The sequence below is a fragment of the Lepidochelys kempii genome, chromosome 3, assembly GCF_965140265.1.
Source record: "Lepidochelys kempii isolate rLepKem1 chromosome 3, rLepKem1.hap2, whole genome shotgun sequence".
NCBI lineage: Eukaryota > Metazoa > Chordata > Testudines > Cheloniidae > Lepidochelys > Lepidochelys kempii.
The window spans coordinates 55628987-55648609 of record NC_133258.1 but is presented as its reverse complement, the minus strand read 5'-3'; the positions used below and the strand labels follow the sequence as shown (position 1 = coordinate 55648609).

General features: G+C 39.5%; 1 protein-coding gene across 3 annotated transcripts in view; it reads left to right on the top strand.

Moving 5' to 3' along the window:
• Window positions 1-910: 910 nt before the first annotated feature.
• Window positions 911-19623, top strand: part of COL9A1 (collagen type IX alpha 1 chain) — a 102701-nt gene continuing 83988 nt past the window's right edge. For all 3 annotated transcript variants that reach the window (XM_073336363.1, XM_073336365.1, XM_073336366.1), the window contains exons 1-5: window positions 911-1094; window positions 1435-1508; window positions 2928-3005; window positions 3138-3270; window positions 11070-11466. In XM_073336363.1, the coding sequence (XP_073192464.1) occupies window positions 1081-1094; window positions 1435-1508; window positions 2928-3005; window positions 3138-3270; window positions 11070-11466 (696 nt within the window). In that variant the 5' untranslated portion in view covers window positions 911-1080. The remainder of the gene's footprint in view (window positions 1095-1434; window positions 1509-2927; window positions 3006-3137; window positions 3271-11069; window positions 11467-19623) is intronic.

Below are 19623 nucleotides of genomic sequence, written 5' to 3'. Positions count from 1 at the left end.
ATAATTTCCAGAGCTATAGCTTCAGGCTCTTGGCAGACTCAGGCAGACGTCATTGCATTGGTTATGCACCATTCACTTTTTTTTGTTTGGAACCACAACCACTAGAGACTTGCTTTTTAAAAAATGAAACCTGAGAACCTCAAGCTAGCACTTTGATAGACATGCTAGTAGGCCACATTGCCATACACTGGCCCAATCTGACTCTGCCTTTCCATACCAAATTCTAACTGTTGATCAGCAGTAAATATCAGAGTCTCCTAGCTGCTCGTGCTCTTTGACTCCGCCTTTCCATATATATAAGCTTCAGTCCCTCTCACTCTCTGCAACCATATAAGCAAATATTTATATGTCTGAAAACATAAAATAAATGGTCTCTAGCAAAAACTGCTTATCAACTAGGACAGAGGAACTGCAGTCTCTTTAGCTATGTAATGTGTATACTTTGGCAACGTTCTAGTTAAAGCAATGAAACCAACTTTAAAATGACTGCTTCTGTTCAGAAGAATCTTTTGCCACACCTCCCAGGGTCTAGCTGGGACAGTCTAGTGAGGAAGTCAGTGAGAAATGAAAGGCTCTTCTTTCCAGGGTTAGGGGTAGTTCAACCTTATCCTAATTCCCAGAACTGTCAAAACATACACATCATTGGGCCACCTGTTTCTTCAAGACTCCTTAACACATTTCTCTTTCATTGGCTTCCCTCACCCAGCAGACCCTGCCACTCAGTGGGTGGCATTGTCTAACTTATGTTTCCTCACCACATCCCCACTCCAAAGATGGCATGAACAGCATCCTTTCCTCCACTCTCATTGCTTTTTCATATCCCAGCTAGTTCCTGAGAACCGCCCTCAGACCCCATCAGGACACACAAGCTGTCCAGCCCCCACCTCCTTCCCTCTGCAGGATTAAAGCAGCCCCAGCAGACAGAGCCTCATTCCCTTCTGAAGTCCCGTATGGGGCAGAAAGAGCTGAATCTGCACTCATTCATATGCTCTTTGATGGGATTAACTACAGGAGCGCACAGGACATAAATATACATCCCAAATACTCACATGATAGAGCTGAAGAGAACCAGCAGAGAAAATGAAGAGTAATTGGTAAGAGAGCAAATGGCATTTGTAAGTCATCAGTAATTAACAGATGACAGAGAAAGTGATTAATTGGTAGCATTTAAAACTGTCTTTGCCTGCTGTCTTCCCTATTTTTTTATTTTTATGACAGTTTTATATGTAAGAAATGGAAACTGAGATAACATCATAGGCACATTTTGTTGCACTGATAAAAATAAAAAGCTTAACTCTAAAAGGGTTTGCTTGCCAAGTGTTAGCAATCCCTAAGTCATGTATTTATTTAATATGTTTGATCAAGAACTGAAGGTGGATCACATGATATATCCGGAGCTGTAAATTCATGTTTGAGTTTTCTTTCTGTTCACAGGCAAGCTCCTGTTTTCTTGTACACGTATAGTTTTCTGTGGGCTCTGGTGTCAGCCAACGTCCAGCAGCAAACAAGTAAGGGTCTATCCTTTATCTGTGTTTCATTTCACTGGTATTTTGTTTGATAATCCAGAGAGTTTTAGTCGCAGCTAAAACCCCTCAATAGCTAGACATCACTTAGACATGGAACTAAAAACGTGTGTGTGAGAGAGTGAAAGCAAGAAGGAGAATTTAGAGCGAGTGATGTCTTTCACAGCCTGGTATTTTAAATCTGCCATTTGGGTTACACTCTCCATCTTCCTGTCATTGTCTGATTGTTCTTGTTTATCTTCTTGCCATCTAAACTGACCAGAAAGTAAATACGTTTCTAAGGTGAGGATCACAATCTGGAAATGGATACTAAGGACTGGATGCAATAAAAAAATCCTTCTGCACCTCTAGTTAAAGGTTTTTCTGGTAGATGTGGCAACAAACTGGATCCACTGTATTAGCTGACCATCAAGCATAAGTGACTGGATGTCAGCCCCATATCTGTTTCAGTGATATAGAATAAGCCATTTCTAAGGTGTAAAATGTCAACCTGAAGTTTTTCTTTATGTCTATGTTGTGAGAAGGAAACCCACATTTATGGTTGAGTCCTTTCAGCAGACAAGAGGCTTTCTGTGGGCTGGGAAGGTAGCTCCTTCCAACTTGCATGCACCTTTCTTCACCATCCGAACTTTAGTAACATTTTCCAGTTTGACTAGATGTTAGGCTTGGATAGAGCTCTTTCCAGCAAATGTTTATTTTGCTTTTTTACTTCTTTAAGATAGGGGACTGCTTTCTCCTCCCCCAGCCCCCAATGCTTGCAGCAATACTTTTAAATAGACAGTATTTAGAAAGTGAGACATGTATTTGGTTTCCCAAGAAAATTTCTTTTACACTCTTGTTCATGTCAATAAAGAGAGCCTGCAAGTCTCTTTGGCCCCAACCTTATGCTTCACTAGGGCTTGTTATTTGATCAAACATGGCAAGGATGTGGGTGGGAACACCTGGAATATCAAAGAAGAAGGAGTGGATGCCAACAACTTCCCTTCTCAACAGCCACTTCACCTAGTGTGAGGATGGCTTTGAGTTAGGGAGACAGTAGATTGAACTAACTGGTATTTTTAAAAACTTTGCTTAAACCACCAAAGGTTCTGGACCAACCCTCCATATATTGCAAGATACATGGGACAGCTGCAATTCACAAACAGTGCTGAGGAAGGGAGAATTACAACCCTTTTCTAATTTAAAGACTTAAACAAAAAAATGTACAAGTAAATCAGCCATCAAACGATTCTGTTAAATTTGGAGACTTCAAAAAGCAGATGCTCATCAGCTTTAGTGGGTCCAGTATATGGCCATTATGCTCATATTACTTTACTTAATTCATATTAATTCCCTTAGCTGGACAATTTCAGACAATTTCCATCCTGTGATGAAGAAGAATGATATGTTCGCTTTTCTTTGAAGGGTTCCCAGTCACGTTCAGCTCTAACCAAAAGACCGACCTCTGCCCACCAATCAGGACTGACGAAGATGACTTGCCAGGCAAGTAAAAACTTTTCAGGAAAAAACTGCTGTTTAGACATTGCAATCAGGTTACGTTCAGCTCCGTGATTTTTCAATGCTCACTTAAAAATAAAGAAATCATGTCTAGCTGTGCATATTTGTTTCTTGTAGGTTACGACCTGATTTCTCAGTTCCAGCTAGATAAAGCTGCCTCCCGAGGAGTCATCCAGAGAGTGGTGGGCTCCACAGCTTTACAGGTGGCTTATAAAATAGGCACAAACGTAGACTTCAGGATCCCAACCAGGTAACACATTTAGTTGTTTTACTTTAAAAGCCTGTTTTAGCATATTGTCCTCCTGAAAGTTTGACCCCCTCCCTAAATAACTAGTTCTTCAGCTGGGATTGGCAAAGCTCTTGGAATGGATACAATGTACTCAGTGGCCCCCCTCCCATTGTTTTTGGGTGATGTCACTAGACTAGCTTGACTGCAGTAACACAGCAGATGGAGACTCTGAGTCCTGATACCTTATAACCATAACAGAAATGGGAAATAAATGCCATTAAAAGGGGGGAGATTCTCAGCTTTTCAATGTGATACACGGTTCTTGTTTCTAGCCTTGGAGTAGCCTGAGATATAAATTAAAATGTTACAACTTTGAAGTCTGATCAAAAAGCTATTTTAGGTCATTCATAGAGGTGATTTATTGGAACATATGGTAACTGAGCACCTGTCTTCACTGCACTGTTAGCTCATGCTGTAACTTGAGTGTTGCCCCTAACCTGACTCCTGTCCACATACCAAAATCTCTAGCTTGATTTAGGTGGTGCTTTAAGCTCCAGTTAGTTGGCCTGTCAGTGGGTCTGGATTGAAGCGTGAGTGCAGCTGATGCTCGAGTTAGTAGCACAGTGGGAATGCAACTAGTCTGTGTTGCTAATCCAATCACTCAGTGCAGCACAAGCATACTTTTGCAGTGTGGCCACTTTAACCTGAGTGTAGATAACTCAAGCTAACACTGCAGTGAAGTCAAGCCCAAAGGCAACATGTAGTCCAAGTAAAAATTCTTAAAAACTCTCTAAAACATGTCTCTAATAAATTTTACTGTGAAATGGGTGGTATACGGAGAACACATGAGGGTTAAGTGTGGTTTGTGGGTTTTATTGGCATGAATTTTGGTTGGCTGAATTACTCAAGAGCATTAAAGTAGTGAGAGAGCTATGCATGCCACCCTACAGAGACCGAAACTTCGTTAACGTGTCCTGCATAACTCTGGCTTTGTCACTCTGACTTATGGCTTATGGCTTATGACTGATATTAGTAAGTTACAGTATAAAAGGAACATCCCTTTATATTGTAATTGAGTGATAAGAGACCCCCCTTTTTTACATGCAGGCTTTTGAAAAAAAAAATCATACTAGCAAAGTATGTATGGCATGTAAGCAGGGATGAGGTCTGGTCATTCTAATACATTGTATTAACAGACTACCATTCAGTGCCCCCAAAGTGCACCCAGAGTGGGATTATATTGAGAGTGGTGTCCCAGTGCATGCCTGGGTTCTCAGATTAAGTTTTCCCTGGGGTAGAAAACAAAGTGCTTGCAAAATTTCTAGAGCAAACAGTATAATATTTGGTTTCAGAGTAGCAGCCGTGTTAGTCTGTATTTGCAAAAAGAAAAGGAGTACTAGTGGCACCTTAGAGACTAACCAATTTATTTGACCATAAGCTTTCGTGAGCTACAGCTCAATGCATCCGATGAAGTGAGCTGTAGCTCACGAAAGCTTATGGTCAAATAAATTGGTTAGTCTCTAAGGTGCCACTAGTACTCCTTTTCTTAGTACAATATTTATTTACAAGGGTCTGGTGAGCTCTCTTTAACAGGTGAAATGCCAACTAAATTACATTAACAAGGTTTAAGGCAACAAAAGGAGCTTTGTAAATTTCTATATAGAGATTTGTATTACCTTCAGAGGACTCTCAGAAGCTGTTTTCACTGTTACTCCCTTCAAAGACTGTCTGAGAAAAACACTTGTCTGTGAAGAGGGGCTCCTTTGAAGGTCCTGCTGCTCTGGGCCAGGCCATAAATGGTCTTCTACTGCCTTTTCTTTTTATCTTGAATATCAAACCTGTATGCAATCATACCACTGATATTGATGTCACACTGTAATAGCAGGGATAAAAAGCAGTAACCTACCAACAAGGCATTAATTTACCTAAGGATATGTTATCTAAAAGGGCAATGGAGCCCACCTAAGGAAACAGAGTTTAAAAAACTAGATTTATACTGCAAATCAAAAGCAATGATAAGTTAACCTTTTGAATGGTCAGTTTCTCCCACCCTTACACAAAGTATTAGTGCCTTGCACCACAAATAGTCCCACTGAAATCAGTGGGACTAGTTAAGGGGTATTCACAATGAATAAGGGTGGCAAAAACTGGTCCTAAACAATTAAAAGAATCTTTCTGGTGTGCACTAGCGTTATGGGTTTACTAACTCTCATGTCCTGCTGAAACATTCTTTTAAAAGAAAGTGGTAATGTTAAAAAAGTTTGCTAAAGGTGAACTGCAAGAGAATATCTGGAAAGAAAACCACCTTTAAAAACTGTTTCTGAACTCAGATCAGTAACAAAATATCAGCCTGATCCTGCATTCCTTGCACACTCATAATTGTTAGTGGTATTTGTGGGTACATGTGGAAAGCAGGATTAGGCCCTATATAGAGAGTAAAGAATTATAAATACATAAAGGTTGAAATTCTGCTCTGATACACATCCCTCGCAGACCCACAGTAGAGGAGGGGGTAAGTCAGGTCAGAATTTGGCCCATACTCTTAATATATCTTTGCAAGTTAGATTTTCTTTCACTCCTCTGCCAAGTTCTAAATCCAGAATGTCTTGATTTCTCCCCTCTATACATTAGGGCTATCAGAAGCATGTATAGGAGTGCAGTTTCATGCTTTAATAAGTTCTTGTGTCACCAACAGTCATAGGGGAAACATGGAACCTGGTTCTCCAGACTTTGAAGGGAGGTAAAGGAAGAATTATCTGCAGATATATTGTTTAAAATGTTAATATATTTTTACCATAGTTTTTAATTTTGCCTTAGTCAATATGGCAGAGTCTGGGCCAAATTCTGTACTCAGTTACACTGATGTCAATGAAGCTGTGGAATTACTCTGCATTTATACCAGTATAACTGAGATGAGAATCTGTCTGCTCATCATTCAGTAGAGTTATGCATATAAAACATGCACAAAAATTGGTAATCTCCTTCTCTAAACATTTCTTGTTTTTGGTTCTGCCAACTTTAGCAGCTGCTCTATGAGAATGCAGTTCTAAGGTTTTCTGATAGCAAGGCTGAGTTATTAAATATGAATATTTAGCTATGTTTATGTAAAGTCATTGTCTTTTCTTTTACTGTTCGTATAAATTTCTGTTCATTTTGTTTTCTCTTAAAGGAAACAGTAGATTTGATTAGACAATCAATTCCCTTCTTTCTATCCAGCTTCCAAAAGTTACAATATTTATTTATTTATTTTTTTAAAGGCAGAGGAGGGCTGTCTGAGATTCTCTCATTATTTCCCCTGATGCCAGATTCTGTCCCCACCTTCCTCAGAGACCCCATGATGTGGAAGTGTTCGCTGTAGCTGAGTGGAAAATGGGTTCTTATGGGGTGATTGAACTTGATGCAGAGAAAGAGGAAGCCAACTGATAGATTTGAATTGAGGGGTGATGTGATCACAGCAGCAGGAGAGAAAGATGATTTAGTGGCAACTTCTTGGATAGACAAGTGGTAAGGATAGGTCAGATGCAAGGAGTCCAGAGAGATGAGGTTGCAGTAGTTGGAGAGAAATGTCCTGTGCATGAACTAAGGATTTAGCAGTAGGGATAGAGAGAAGCATACATTTAAGAGATATTATAGAGGAAGAAGTCCACTAAAGGCACTGAAAGAGTCCATTGTGGGGGAGGAGGGGAGGAAACGGTATGAAAAGCTAAGTGATAGGGAAGACGGTGGGTTTGTCGCTACTTGTAAAGAAGGGAAGGAACAGAGATGGGTTAGGAGGAGAGACAGGAAAAAAAATCAGATTGTGACATTTTGTGTTAGAGGCGGCAACATAAAAACCAAACCAAAAGAAGTCGAACAATAAGATTAAGCAAAATCCTATTCTGCAAGGCACATACCCATGAACATCTCCATACTCAGTTCCAAATCCCACTCTACAGGTTTATCCATGTATAGGTACATCCCCAGTTACATATGTACATTCTCCTCAGTGTATATAGGCATATCATAGTCTGCACAAACATACCATTCACCATTTAGTACTCCTGGGAGAATTCTGCACTAAAAAATTAAAAATTCTGTGCACAAATATTTCAAAATTCTGCATATTTTATTTGTCAAAATAACACTATATAATCACACCAGTTTCAATTATTTTGGTAATTTATTTCAAAATACCTGCCACAACTATGTCTGAAACAATACAGACAACAAAAATATTCCTTCAGGAGTAGAGAGTTAAAAAAAAACCAATCTTTGACAACCCTGTTCCTATTTCTCTGCCCTCTCTGCCTCCAGAGTCTAGCCCCACCCTGCCCCAGACAATCATACCCCCACCCCACAGAGCCCAGCTGCAAGGCACCCCCTAACGCAGATAGTCACCCTTCCCCTCCTCAGAGCCTAGATGTGGGGCATCCCCAGCCCAGACAGTCACACCCACTACCCCGCAGAGCCCAGGGATCCAGAGGGAGAAACAGACTGATGCTGGGTCCTGGGCTCGAATGGCTTTTCCTACGTGCCGCCTCCTTCCTTCAGGATGTGCTGGGAACCACAGCTGCCGGGAAAACCTCCAGCTCCCCCTCCCTCGAGCAGTGCCATCTATTTGTGAGCTGGGGAGCTAGGCACTGTCAAGTCCAGCAGTGCCAGGAGCTCTACAGCACCAATTCTGCAGTGAAAAAGGAAATTCTGTGCAAAACATTACAGAACTACTAACTAGTCTCAGAGTAACAGCCGTATTAGTCTGTATTCGCAAGAAGAAAAGCAGTACTTGTGGCACCTTAGAGACTAACCAATTTATTTGAGCATAAGCTTTCGTGAGCGACAGCTCACTTCATCAGATGCATGGTCTGTAACCTATCATTTAAATCAACTTCTGTACCAAATGACTGGAGGATAGTTAATGTGACGACAATTTTTAAAAAGGGCTCAAGAGGTGATCCCGACAACTATAGGCCAGTAAGCCTGACTTCAGTACTGGGCAAACTGGTTGAAACTATAGTAAAGAACAAAATTGTCAGACACGTAGATGACGGTAATTTGTTGGGGAAGAGTCAACATGGGCTTTTCACCAAAGGCTCTTAAGCAAAGTAAGCTGTCATGGGATAAGAGGGAAGGTCCCTTTCATGGATTGGTAACTAGTTAAAAGATAGGAAACAGAGGGTAGGAATCAATGGTCAGTTTTCAGAATGGAGAGAGGTAAACAGTGGTGTCCCCCAGGGGTCTGTACTGGGACCAGTCCTATTCAACATATTCATAAATGATCTGGAAAAAGGGGTAAACAGTCAGGTGGCAAAATTTGCAGATGATACAAAAGTACTAATGATAGTTAAGTCCCAGGCAGTCTGCAAAGAGCTACAAAAGGATCTCTCAAAACTGAGTGACTGGGCAACAAAATGGAAGATGAACTTCAATGTTGATAAATGCAAAGTAATGCACAATGGAAAACTTAATCCCAACTATTCATATAAAATGATGGGCTCTAAATTAGCTGTTACCACTCAAGAAAGAGATCTTGGAGTCATTGTGGATAGTTCTCTGAAAACATCCAATCAGTGTGCAGTGGCAATTTAAAAAGTGAGCGGAATGTTGGGAATCATTAAGAAAGGGATAGATAATAAGAAAGAAAACATCATCATGCCTCTATATAAATCCATGGTATGCCTATATCTTGAATCCTGTGTGCAGATGTGGTCGCCCCATCTCAAAAAATATATACTGGACTTGGAAAAGGTTCAGAAAAGGGCAACAAAAATGATAAGGGGTATGGAATGGCTTCCGTATGAGGAGAGATTAATAAGACTGGGACTTTTCAGCTTGGAAAAAAGATGACTAAGGGGGGATATGAAAGAGGTCTATAAAATCATGATTGGGGTGGAGAAAATAAATAAGGAAGTGTTATTTACTCCTTCGCATAACACAAGAACTAGGGGTCACCAAATGAAATTAATAGGCAGCAAGTTTAAAAGAAACAAAAGGAAATATTTCTTCATACAACGCACAGTCAACCTGTGGAACTCTTTGCCAGAGGATTTTGTGAAGGCCAAGACTATAACAGGGTTAAAAAAAGAACTAGATGGAGGATAGGTCCATCAATGGGTATTAGCCAGGATGGACAGGGTGTCCCTAGCCCCTATTTGTCAGAAACTGGGAATGAGCGACAGGGAATGGATCACTTAATGATTACCTGTTCATTCCCTCTGGGGCACCTGTCGGAAGACAGGATACTGGGCTAGATGGACCTTTGGTCTGACCCAGTATGACTGTTCTTATGTTCTTAACATGACTTCTGCATTGCACAGTGGCAGAGAGTTCCTCTAGGAGTAATATAGGTGAAGGTACAACCACTTATTTCGTACCCCTATCAGAAGTACAAGAGTTAAGGTTATGCTATGGCAAATCTCACCCCACACATTCCATCTCCCAACACACCGTCTTTTCCTGCTAGCCAGGTAGTAGCAGGCATGGGGCTCACAGGATAAGGATGCGAAGCAGTGGCAGCACTAGGTTAATATTTTAGGTAGAGTCTATACCTGGACACTCCTCCGTGACAGCCAGTCTAGTCAAGTTCCTTCCTGCTGGTGCTTTGGAGCCCCCTACTGGAATGTGACTGCACAGTCTGAGGCACTTAAAGACTCTATTGTTTATAGTGCAGCTGTTAATCTGGAAGGGCTAGTTTATTATATTAACTAAACTGTGCTCTGGCATAGATAACTTATTCTAAGACTATTTTCTCATTTTTCTGCATAGGCCAGTCTAGTGGCTAAATTGCCATTAGTGAAGGGCCAGTAAGCCCTACAAAGCCAAGGCAGATTGCTTCTTTGGGTAGCCTACTTGTTCTCTGGAAATTGTTTTTGTGTATTGTCCTGATAGTGTAGCCTGGCACATCCCCATGCCTCATCAGGCTTAGTGAAACATATTTCTCTTTTTATAAGATTTTTAAATATGGACAGATAAGAAAAAACCTACCTAATCAAAAGGTTTATGAGAGTAGCATACCAGTATCTGTAGCAAGTTTAAATAGCATAATCTTTAAACACTGTTCTATCTGGTGAGATGCATTGACACAGCTTTCAAGAAAGAAGGAAACTTCAGTTATTTTAGATTGCAATACTGCAAGAAACATTAGACTGTTCTGTGTTTCAAAATTGCATACTTTAAAGGGTACATAGTAAAATAATGCAAATAATAAAAAGCAGAGGGATTCGCTATTTCATAATAGTAAATCTGTTCTCTAGTGCATGTAGCACTGAAATTGAATACCACAGAATACAATACATTTTTAAGTGTGAGTTCTTACCTTTTATATAATTTTCAAACAGATAACCTACTTCTGCTAAAGTAATTGCTAATACATAATAAATGATTATTGTTGGATAGATCAACAAAATGTGTTTGAAAAAACAATCGTGGAACTTTAGAAATGAATCAGTTCTGCATTGATTAGAAAGAGCATTATAATGTCACAACAGATTTAAAAAACAGGATTGACTGGTTGGTTTGATAGGCCATAGGTGCACAGCACTATTATAGAAGACCCTGATTTAATTCATAATATTGGCCTCTGATTGCTTGAGCCATCATGGGCAGAGAGCTTGGCATGAACATTATGTAATATAGGAAGAGCCCACACTGCTGAAGCACAGTTCCTTTTGCCAAATGAGGAGCAACATGAATGGCTCAAAAAGGGTTCCCCTCAAGTTCTCCTCAGTGGAAGGATAGTATCTGCAGTATGGTTCCTTTGAGTGATGGACTCTTATTTCTCTCAGAGATGACAGTCATGGAGGACTCCCCCCAAAAACCAATATCCTGTGCTTGATCTTATACAGGTTTTTGTATCCCAATGGATTGCCTGATGAATATTCCTTTCTAACTACATTTCGGATGACCAGAAGCACACTTCAGAAAAGCTGGAGTATTTGGCAGGTCCAGGATTCGTCAGGAAAAGAACAAGTTGGAGTGAAGCTTAATAGTCAAACAAAGGCTCTTGAGTTTTCTTATAAAGGGCTGGATGGAAGTGTCCAGACTGCAACCTTTTCACATTTGCCTTTTTTGTTTGATTCCCAATGGCACAAGGTTATGGTCAGCATAGAAAAGAGCAATGTCACTCTTTTTATTGACTGCATTATGATAGAATCCTTACAGATAAAGCCCAGGGGCAAAATCGGCGTGGATGGCTTTGCTTTGCTGGGAAAACTTACAAATAATCCTCAAATTTCAATTCCGGTAAGTTTCAAAATCTTATATTACAGAAAAAGTGCTAGAAAATCTTCTCTCTTGTAACATTTTTTCTGGTGAACGTATCTTCAAATATCTTGTGACCAACTAAGGGGTTTAAAAAAGTACAGACTAATGTAGAGTTAAAATTAAGTTTTAGCTCTTTATTCCAGCAAAATTGAACCAAGTCATGTTTATAATGCAGCAAATTATCTTAAGATATTTCTGTTGTCAACCGTATTATTTTTGTGAGAAGACATAATCAAAACCAAGGCATAAGTTTGAAAGGATGCAGTGCTTGGCACAAGACAGGCCTCGAAAACTAGCAATAAGCTGCACATTTTTAACAGAGAGGGTAATTAACCATAGGAGTAAAATTACCAAGATGAGAGGTGGATTCACCATCACATGAAATCTTTAAATCAAGTTTGGATGTCTTTCTAAAAAATAAGGTCTAGCTCAATCTAAATTTATGGCTGGTACAGAAAGTACTGGGTGAAATTCTATGGCCTGTGTTATGCAGGAAGTCAGATTAGATCATCATAATAGTCCTGTCTGGCCTTAAAAGCTATGAAAACAACATGCCCATAATATATGTCACAGATAATACCCAATTTGATGGACCATTAAACCTAAACGTTTCATTTATCTTGCACTGGTATATGTTTCTCCCTGTCTTTTTTGTGTTCTCTTTAAACTGAATAAAGAAATCAATTGTTGGGGGAGGGGAAAAGGGAGGATGGTGTGAGGTTCCAATCATTTCACTCTAATTGACTATGCTGTATACTGTATAAATACCTCAACATTCTTTGTTATTTAGGGGGTCCAAGGCACATTTCAGTGTGTTGTTGGAATATATTACTTAGAGTAGTATAATTTTTAAAAGAAATAAGTTGTGTTTCCTAGTCTCCTTTTCCAATATTTTACTATGGCTCTATTTATTGTACAGAATAGCTTCGCTTCTTATAGGTGTACTGTAAAAACATGTTATTTTAAGTTAAATTCTTTATTGTTTGTTGTCACTATGATTGCTTAGGAGAGTTGTTGGTATAGCTCTGTTAGAAAATTATGCTGGCCTTTGAGCCTTTACAAGGATTTATGCCCAAGATTTCTGTTATGTTTTTCAGAGGCTAAGAGTTCATGTGGCTTTACATTGTATGCTATCATTCTTTTTTATCTAAGGGTAAACCAAATAATCCATTATAGAAACTAAACAATACAGAGTACATTATAGTTTGAAAACAGAAAAAAAACCCTCTTGAAAATAGGCCTTGCCAATTGTTTGTGATAAAAAACCCCCCACCCATTAGCCCCTTCTTGTTCAGATGCTAAATGATCTGTCTAGATTCTCAGATGAGGTAAAACTGGTGAAGCTTCATCAACTTTAGTGGTACTACTCCAATTTATACCAACTGAGGATCTGGACCCAAAGGATCTCAAAGGTATTTAGTCATCTATCTCCTATGGATTTCCCCAGTCTCCTGGTTATAATTATAGGTCAGTTATATAAATCAGTGGCTTATCAGAGGTTAGCTCCAAACTTATTCCTGTTACTGAAAACAAGAAAGGAATAAAACTTCAATAAAACAGTGATTAAGTGATTGCTGCTACAAGGTGCTGAGCTCCCCATAGCTCCCACTGATTTTAAGGAATGGAGGATGTACCTCACTGCAGGCACTTGCATCTTGCTAGAGCTGACCCACAAGCTGCAATCCTACTTAATATATATGTTTAAACAGGTTAACCAGTCTGAACCAGTTAAATGGCATGTAACATCTAAAAGGCAGCCCTTATCAACATCCAGTGCACAGAGGTGGATTTGTTCCATAGCTCAGATTAGGAGAATTGCTTCAATGTAGTGTGCTACGGACAATGGTCTTGGTATTCTAAAAGATATTGCCTACATTTTTTCTGCTTGTGTTCATACTGTGTATTCGAAGTTCAAAAGGTGGAACTCCTGCTATAAATGGTCACTTAACACAAGCAATTGATGTACTGAAGTAGTGCCTTGAAGAAGCAGAATTAGATGGAAAGAATCTAGGTAGGGAATCCTGCAGTGAAAAAGAGACATAAAGGAAGCGAAACTTTAAAGAAAAAAAGAAAAAGAAAAAAGAAAGAAACTGTACCAGATGGGTTCAGAATGTACTTAGAGTATCCTTGGTTTATGTTAGTATAAATTTAACAAATAGCAGATAATATGCTACTTGTCAGATACAGAGCTGTGGGTAGTCAGGCCTAGTGTTTAGAGCAGGAGTTGGTAACCAGGAGTAGGAGCCCCGGATCAGAGCCAAAGGTCAGATGGCAGAGCTGGAAATCAGGAATTGGAGCCTAGAGTAAGAACCAGAGTCCAAGGCCAGAACGGAAGTCAGGAATGAGGGTCAGAAACTGGTTACCTGAGAGTGAGGAAGGGTTGGGAACAAGCTGGGAACAACTCTGGGCTTTGAACAGCCACAACTTGCTGCTGTTCTTAAGAGCAGGTCTGCTAATCCCCTCTGCCAGTCAGGCAGTCTGACCAATAGGTTGATTCTACTGCAAGCCAACTGTGATTCAGCTGTGAGTCCTCTGTTGCTCACTAGGCAAGTGGAACTAGTGGTCCCAAGCTCAGCTACAAGCTCTCATAAGCCAATATGAACATAACAAATTAGTAATCTTACAGGACCCATCTGTGTTACCTGCCCTTCCTACCATGGGATCCTCTTCAGTTTTTTTATATACTGTAGTTGTATACAGACCCCTCCATTTGCATTTTCTGAGAGTATGAATTTGGGAGTGTGAGCATTTCTCCCATTGCCACTGCCCTAGCAAAGATTTTCTCCAATCTCCCTGAGAAAGGGACTCAGTTATAGAGCATCTTGCTTCCACTTTTCCTCCAGGATATTATGAATTCTCAGGCCTTAAAACTCGGCATGTCCAAAGGAAGGGGCATATGACCTGGTACTTTTTTCAGTGTTTCTAACACTTGAAAGATATATTTACAGGACAATCCTATAGGCTAAACTTCACAGAAAGAACTGAAACTTAATGGAGAATAATATTTCTCTCATGTGTATGCAATTAATATAGTGTAAAAGAAATTGGAACACAGAACATACCTACAATCCTAGCTCCAATTATGCCAATGGGAGCTTTGCCATTGATTTAAGTGGGGCCAAGATTTTACTCTAATGTTGAAAAAATGCTTCTGTATGCTTAATACAGCAAATAGTTTGCTAAAGAACAGTTGAATAGTGTATAAAGTTAAACCTTCCAACATATAAATCTCCTTCTTCAGGTAAAGATACTGTTTACAAGAGTTCAGTTCACGATAAGTTCCAATTACTAAGGCTGCCATTGATTGTACTGGGAGCCCCAGGCATATATGAGGAATAATCTGGTTTTAACTTCACTCAGTGATTACTCTAACTGAGGCACATCATGTGTCTGAATACTCTCAATTTATTTTGCTCATTTGTGCTGGTAGATTTCCATTTTTCGCCTGCATATATTTTCCTCCCAAACACTTCCTTCTGACACATTCCGAGTATCCAATTGCATACTGAAACACCTCAATACAAAACACTGATTTTCTGTAAACTACATGGAAGAAGATTGTATTGCAGGATTATACAGTGTAACTCTCATGAAAATTGACCCTATGTAACCCACATTAAAAATACCACTGTTTAGGCTGGGTATTAAAGAATTAATGAAAGGACGTAGGGGGTTGATTAACTGCTCTTTTACACTGGTGTAAAATCAGTGATTTAACTGAGAGGAGCATCAATAAAGATTGAAAGGATCTCAATACAGATCTGATTAATTGTACTTTTACAGCTGTATTACCTTTTGAATCACCCACTAGATGGCAATAAAACCAATGAGGCACACACAAGTCAATTCACTGAACAGGTAGTTCAACAGATTATAGAAAATGTTTTAGATTTATTCTAAATGCAGTGGAACACATTTTCTTAAGGCGTATTAGACAGCTAAATGTTTCAGTGAGAGTTGGCTCTTGTGCTGTCGTACAGCAAATACTACCTTGGAATCTCAGGCCTCATTTAGATCCCATTTATGCTTAATCCACCTCAGTTCTTGCACAGCACAGATAAAACAATAGCATTTTTGGCTCTGTTGTTAATGTTTTGCAAACCCGTTGGCATTTTACAGGCATTTTCAGATATCTTAGGGGATGAGATCATGTACAGAAAAATAGAACTAGCCCAAATAATATATATTTGCTATTTAAATATATAATAAATTAACCTCCCTAGCAATATTAGAAAATGGATTAATCATTTAATTCCTATAAAACACTAAATTATTGCATTTATAAGACACCAATCACTATAGTATCTAGGCATTGTAAAATGGTCTGCTTTGCGTATGGTTACAAAAGAATTCCGAAATGAATGGGTTGTAGCAGGGCATGATGAAGTAATCAACTGGCCCTGGGCATGATGAAGTAATCAGCTGACATTAGGGCCCAATTAAACCATTTCCATCACATAACCATAATTCTATAATACAGGTATGTGAAATTAGATATTCTAAATCAGCCATAGTAAAGATGAAAGTGACAAGATTTGGTGTGTGTGTGTGTGTGTGTGTGTGTGTGTGTATAAAAAACGTAGTGGTAAAAGTCACACATCATATACTGCATTTGCTATAAGTATAATATTTGATAGATGGAGTGATTCAGAAAAGAATCTTTAGCTAACCATAATTAACTCTGTGTGCAACCTTATGCAACTTACTTTTTTCTCAAGTGTACAATCCCCTGGACATTAATGGGGCTGCTTGCATGAATAATTTCTATTTACATGAGTAAGGTTTGCAGAATTGACCCCTTATTTTCAGTTTTTAAAATGCACTTGTCACCATGTCTCTTTCATATATGACTTCTTTATCCACTGTTAAAAAACACAAATAGTGAAATGAGAAAAGCTATTTTAATAGGTTTCAGAGTAGCAGCCGTGTTAGTCTGTATTCGCAAAAAGAAAAGGAGTATTGTGACACCTTAGAGACTAACCAATTTATCTGAGCATAAGCTTTCGTGAGCTACAGCTCACTTCATTGGATGCATTCAGTGGAAAATACAATGGGGAGATTTATATACATAGAGAACATGAAACAATGGGTGTTACCATACACACTGTAACCAGAGTGATCACTTAAGGTGAGTTACCAGCAGGAAAGCGGCGGGGAGACGACGACCTTTTGTAGTGATAATCAAGGTGTGCCATTTCCAGCAGTTGACAAGAATGTCTGAGGAACAGCGTGGGGTGGGGGATAAACATGGGGAAATAGTTTTACTTTGTGAAATGACCTATCCACTCCCAGTCTCTATTCCAGCCTAAGTTAATTGTATCCAGTTTGCAAATTAATTCCAAAAGTAATTGCTGAACTGGAATTAATTTGCAAACTGGATACAATTAACTTAGGCTTGAATAGAGATTGGGAGTGGATGGGTCATTACACAAAGTAAAACTATTTCCCCATGTTTATCCCCCACCCCACGCTGTTCCTCTGACATTCTTGTCAACTGCTGGAAATGGCGCACCTTGATTATCACTACAAAAGGTCGTCGTCTCCCCGCCGCTTTCCTGCTGGTAATAGCTCACCTCATGTGATCACTCTGGTTACAGTGTGTATGGTAACACCCATTGTTTCATGTTCTCTATGTATATAAATCTCCCCACTATATTTTCCACTGAATGCATCCGATGAAGTGAGCTGTAGCTCACGAAAGCTTATGCTCAAATAAATTGGTTAGTCTCTCAGGTGCCACAAGTCCTCCTTTTCTTTTTATTTTAATAGGTTTAGTTTATATTAGTTCTGACATCTCCATGTTCTTTTCTGAGCACCTCAGTTCTGCATTTCTCCCCTAATAACTCTTTGTGCTGATGTGTATGGGAAGAAAGTATGACAAAGTATCCTCATATATGTGCAAAGCACCCTCAAATATTTCTCTGATGCAAGGAAAACAGTGTCATCCTTCATGACCTGTTCAACAGAATATAATCCACGGATAGTTTGGTTATGTGGGAAGAGACCTATAAAGCAAGGCTGGGTTGCAGTTGCTCTCTTTTAAAAACTGTCACTCTCTTTTCTTTAGTGGGCTCCAAGCTTTGAACAATTCACTCATAGTTAAACTTATTTTTTTTTTCATTTTAAAAATAGCTTTCATCTAAGCCTAGTTATACATTACAGCCAAAACAGAACATTAAGGTTGCAAAGTCAAGTATTCAAAAGTTAGGAAATGCCAGAATTAAGGGTGCCAGTGCAACCTTAATTTGCATCCCCCTCTCCCTTCGCCTTTGGGAGTCTGTATTATGATATAGTCTTCAATTACACGGTCATTTTTTCCCACAGGACCCCTCCTCATTCAGTGAATGGGTAGTTATTCAGTGTTTTTGTTTAATGGGGCATTTCTATGGTGCTGTCACCATACTATCTGAGCTCTTCGCAAAAATGAATGAATACATCTTCACTACACGCCTGTGAGATTAGCTGGGAACTGAGACAGAGTGATTAAGGTCAAAATTGTCAAGTGTTCACCAATTTTGGATGTACAATTTGAGATACTGAGGGCCTGATTATTTCGTGTTTAGCATTATTTAGCACTTTATATGTCAAACCACAGCTGCCATTGACTTCAGTTGGAGCTGTAACTGCTCAGCACTTCTGCACATCTGTCCCCCAAGCTGGGCATCCAGAAAATGAGGAACATGCAATTAGTGGCCAAATGTGAAAATTGTGGTTTTGGTGACTTGCCCAGGATTGCATAACATCTCTGTGGCAGAGGAAGAGGTAGAATCCAGTTCTCCAGAGTAACATTCAACTGCCTTTAGTTTAAAAGACCATGTTTTCTCCTCCTAAAATCCCCTGCCTCATTCACTACACACCTTCCAATTTCTGCAATAAATGAGGCAGGGGTTCTACCGACAACAGTCTCCTTCAGTACACAACCATGAATCATTCCAAAAGCCCTTCCATCTCGTGCACTGAATGAGGCAGGGCTCCTGTGGGGAAAAAAATTGCATATGATCATGTAATTAAAGACTGTATTATCATGCACACATATAAGGACCCAACTGAAGTTTGTATATGACAACCTTTAATTCTGGCATTTACTAATTTTTCAGTGTTTGACTTTCCAGCTCTAACATTCATTTAATGTAGGTTTTTAATGTATCTTTTAAAAAAAATTGTAAAAAAAAACAAACAAAACCAGACAAAAGCAGAAATTCCGACACTCAGAACCGTATTGGCCCCCAACTTGGGTCATCAGCAGGGTCCTGATTTTTAGAACCATAGCACAGACTTCTATCACTTGATCTAATAGAGTAAATGGTGGCAGTGGTAGACTATCTTCTATGTGGACCATCCATTAGAGGGGGGCTGAGAAACACACTTTGCCAGCAAATTTCACAGCAGGGGACTGTAGAGACTCAGGACTCCTGAATTCAGTTCCAGGTTCTGGAGAGGAGTGTCCTCAAGTGGCTATAGTGTCTTCTGCCCCATCTATGCCAGCCTGTCTGTGTTCCCCTTTCCTTCTATTCAACCGCCAGCCCATTGATTCCTGCCCCTTCCCCCTCTGTTTTTATCCAACCATATACCCAATCCCTCAGCTCCTGCTCATCTCCTCCTCTGCTTCTGCCTAACCCCCGCTCCAAATCTTCTCAGCTCCGGTTCCACATGTTCCTATCCAACTCTCACACCACAGCTTCTGACCCTCTCCTCTCTGCACCTATACACCTGCTACACACCCCAGCTCCTGACACACTCCCCTCTGTTGCTATCAAAATTTCTGCTCAAATAGTTAGTTTGACAAAGCAATAAACAATTGAAAACAGAGTCTTATAATGGAAAATGTCAGGCAGCACTACTAGCCACATTTATGATATCAAAGAAAGAAACTCTTTGGAATATCAAGACTGGTTAATCTTTCGATGCCTAGAGTCAAGATTTCCCTTTATCAGTTATGGGATATATTGAAACCAGCATCATAAGGTGTAAATATGAATTTTGAATGTCCTATTCTTATTATTTTGTGTTATAGCCTTACCAATGCTTAACTATAGATTACATCATGCACTATGTATATATGCAGTTGGCTTTGGTTAGAGCAAGCAGGAAGATTTCAAAATTATTGTTGGAGAAGTGAAGTAAATAAGTGACTCG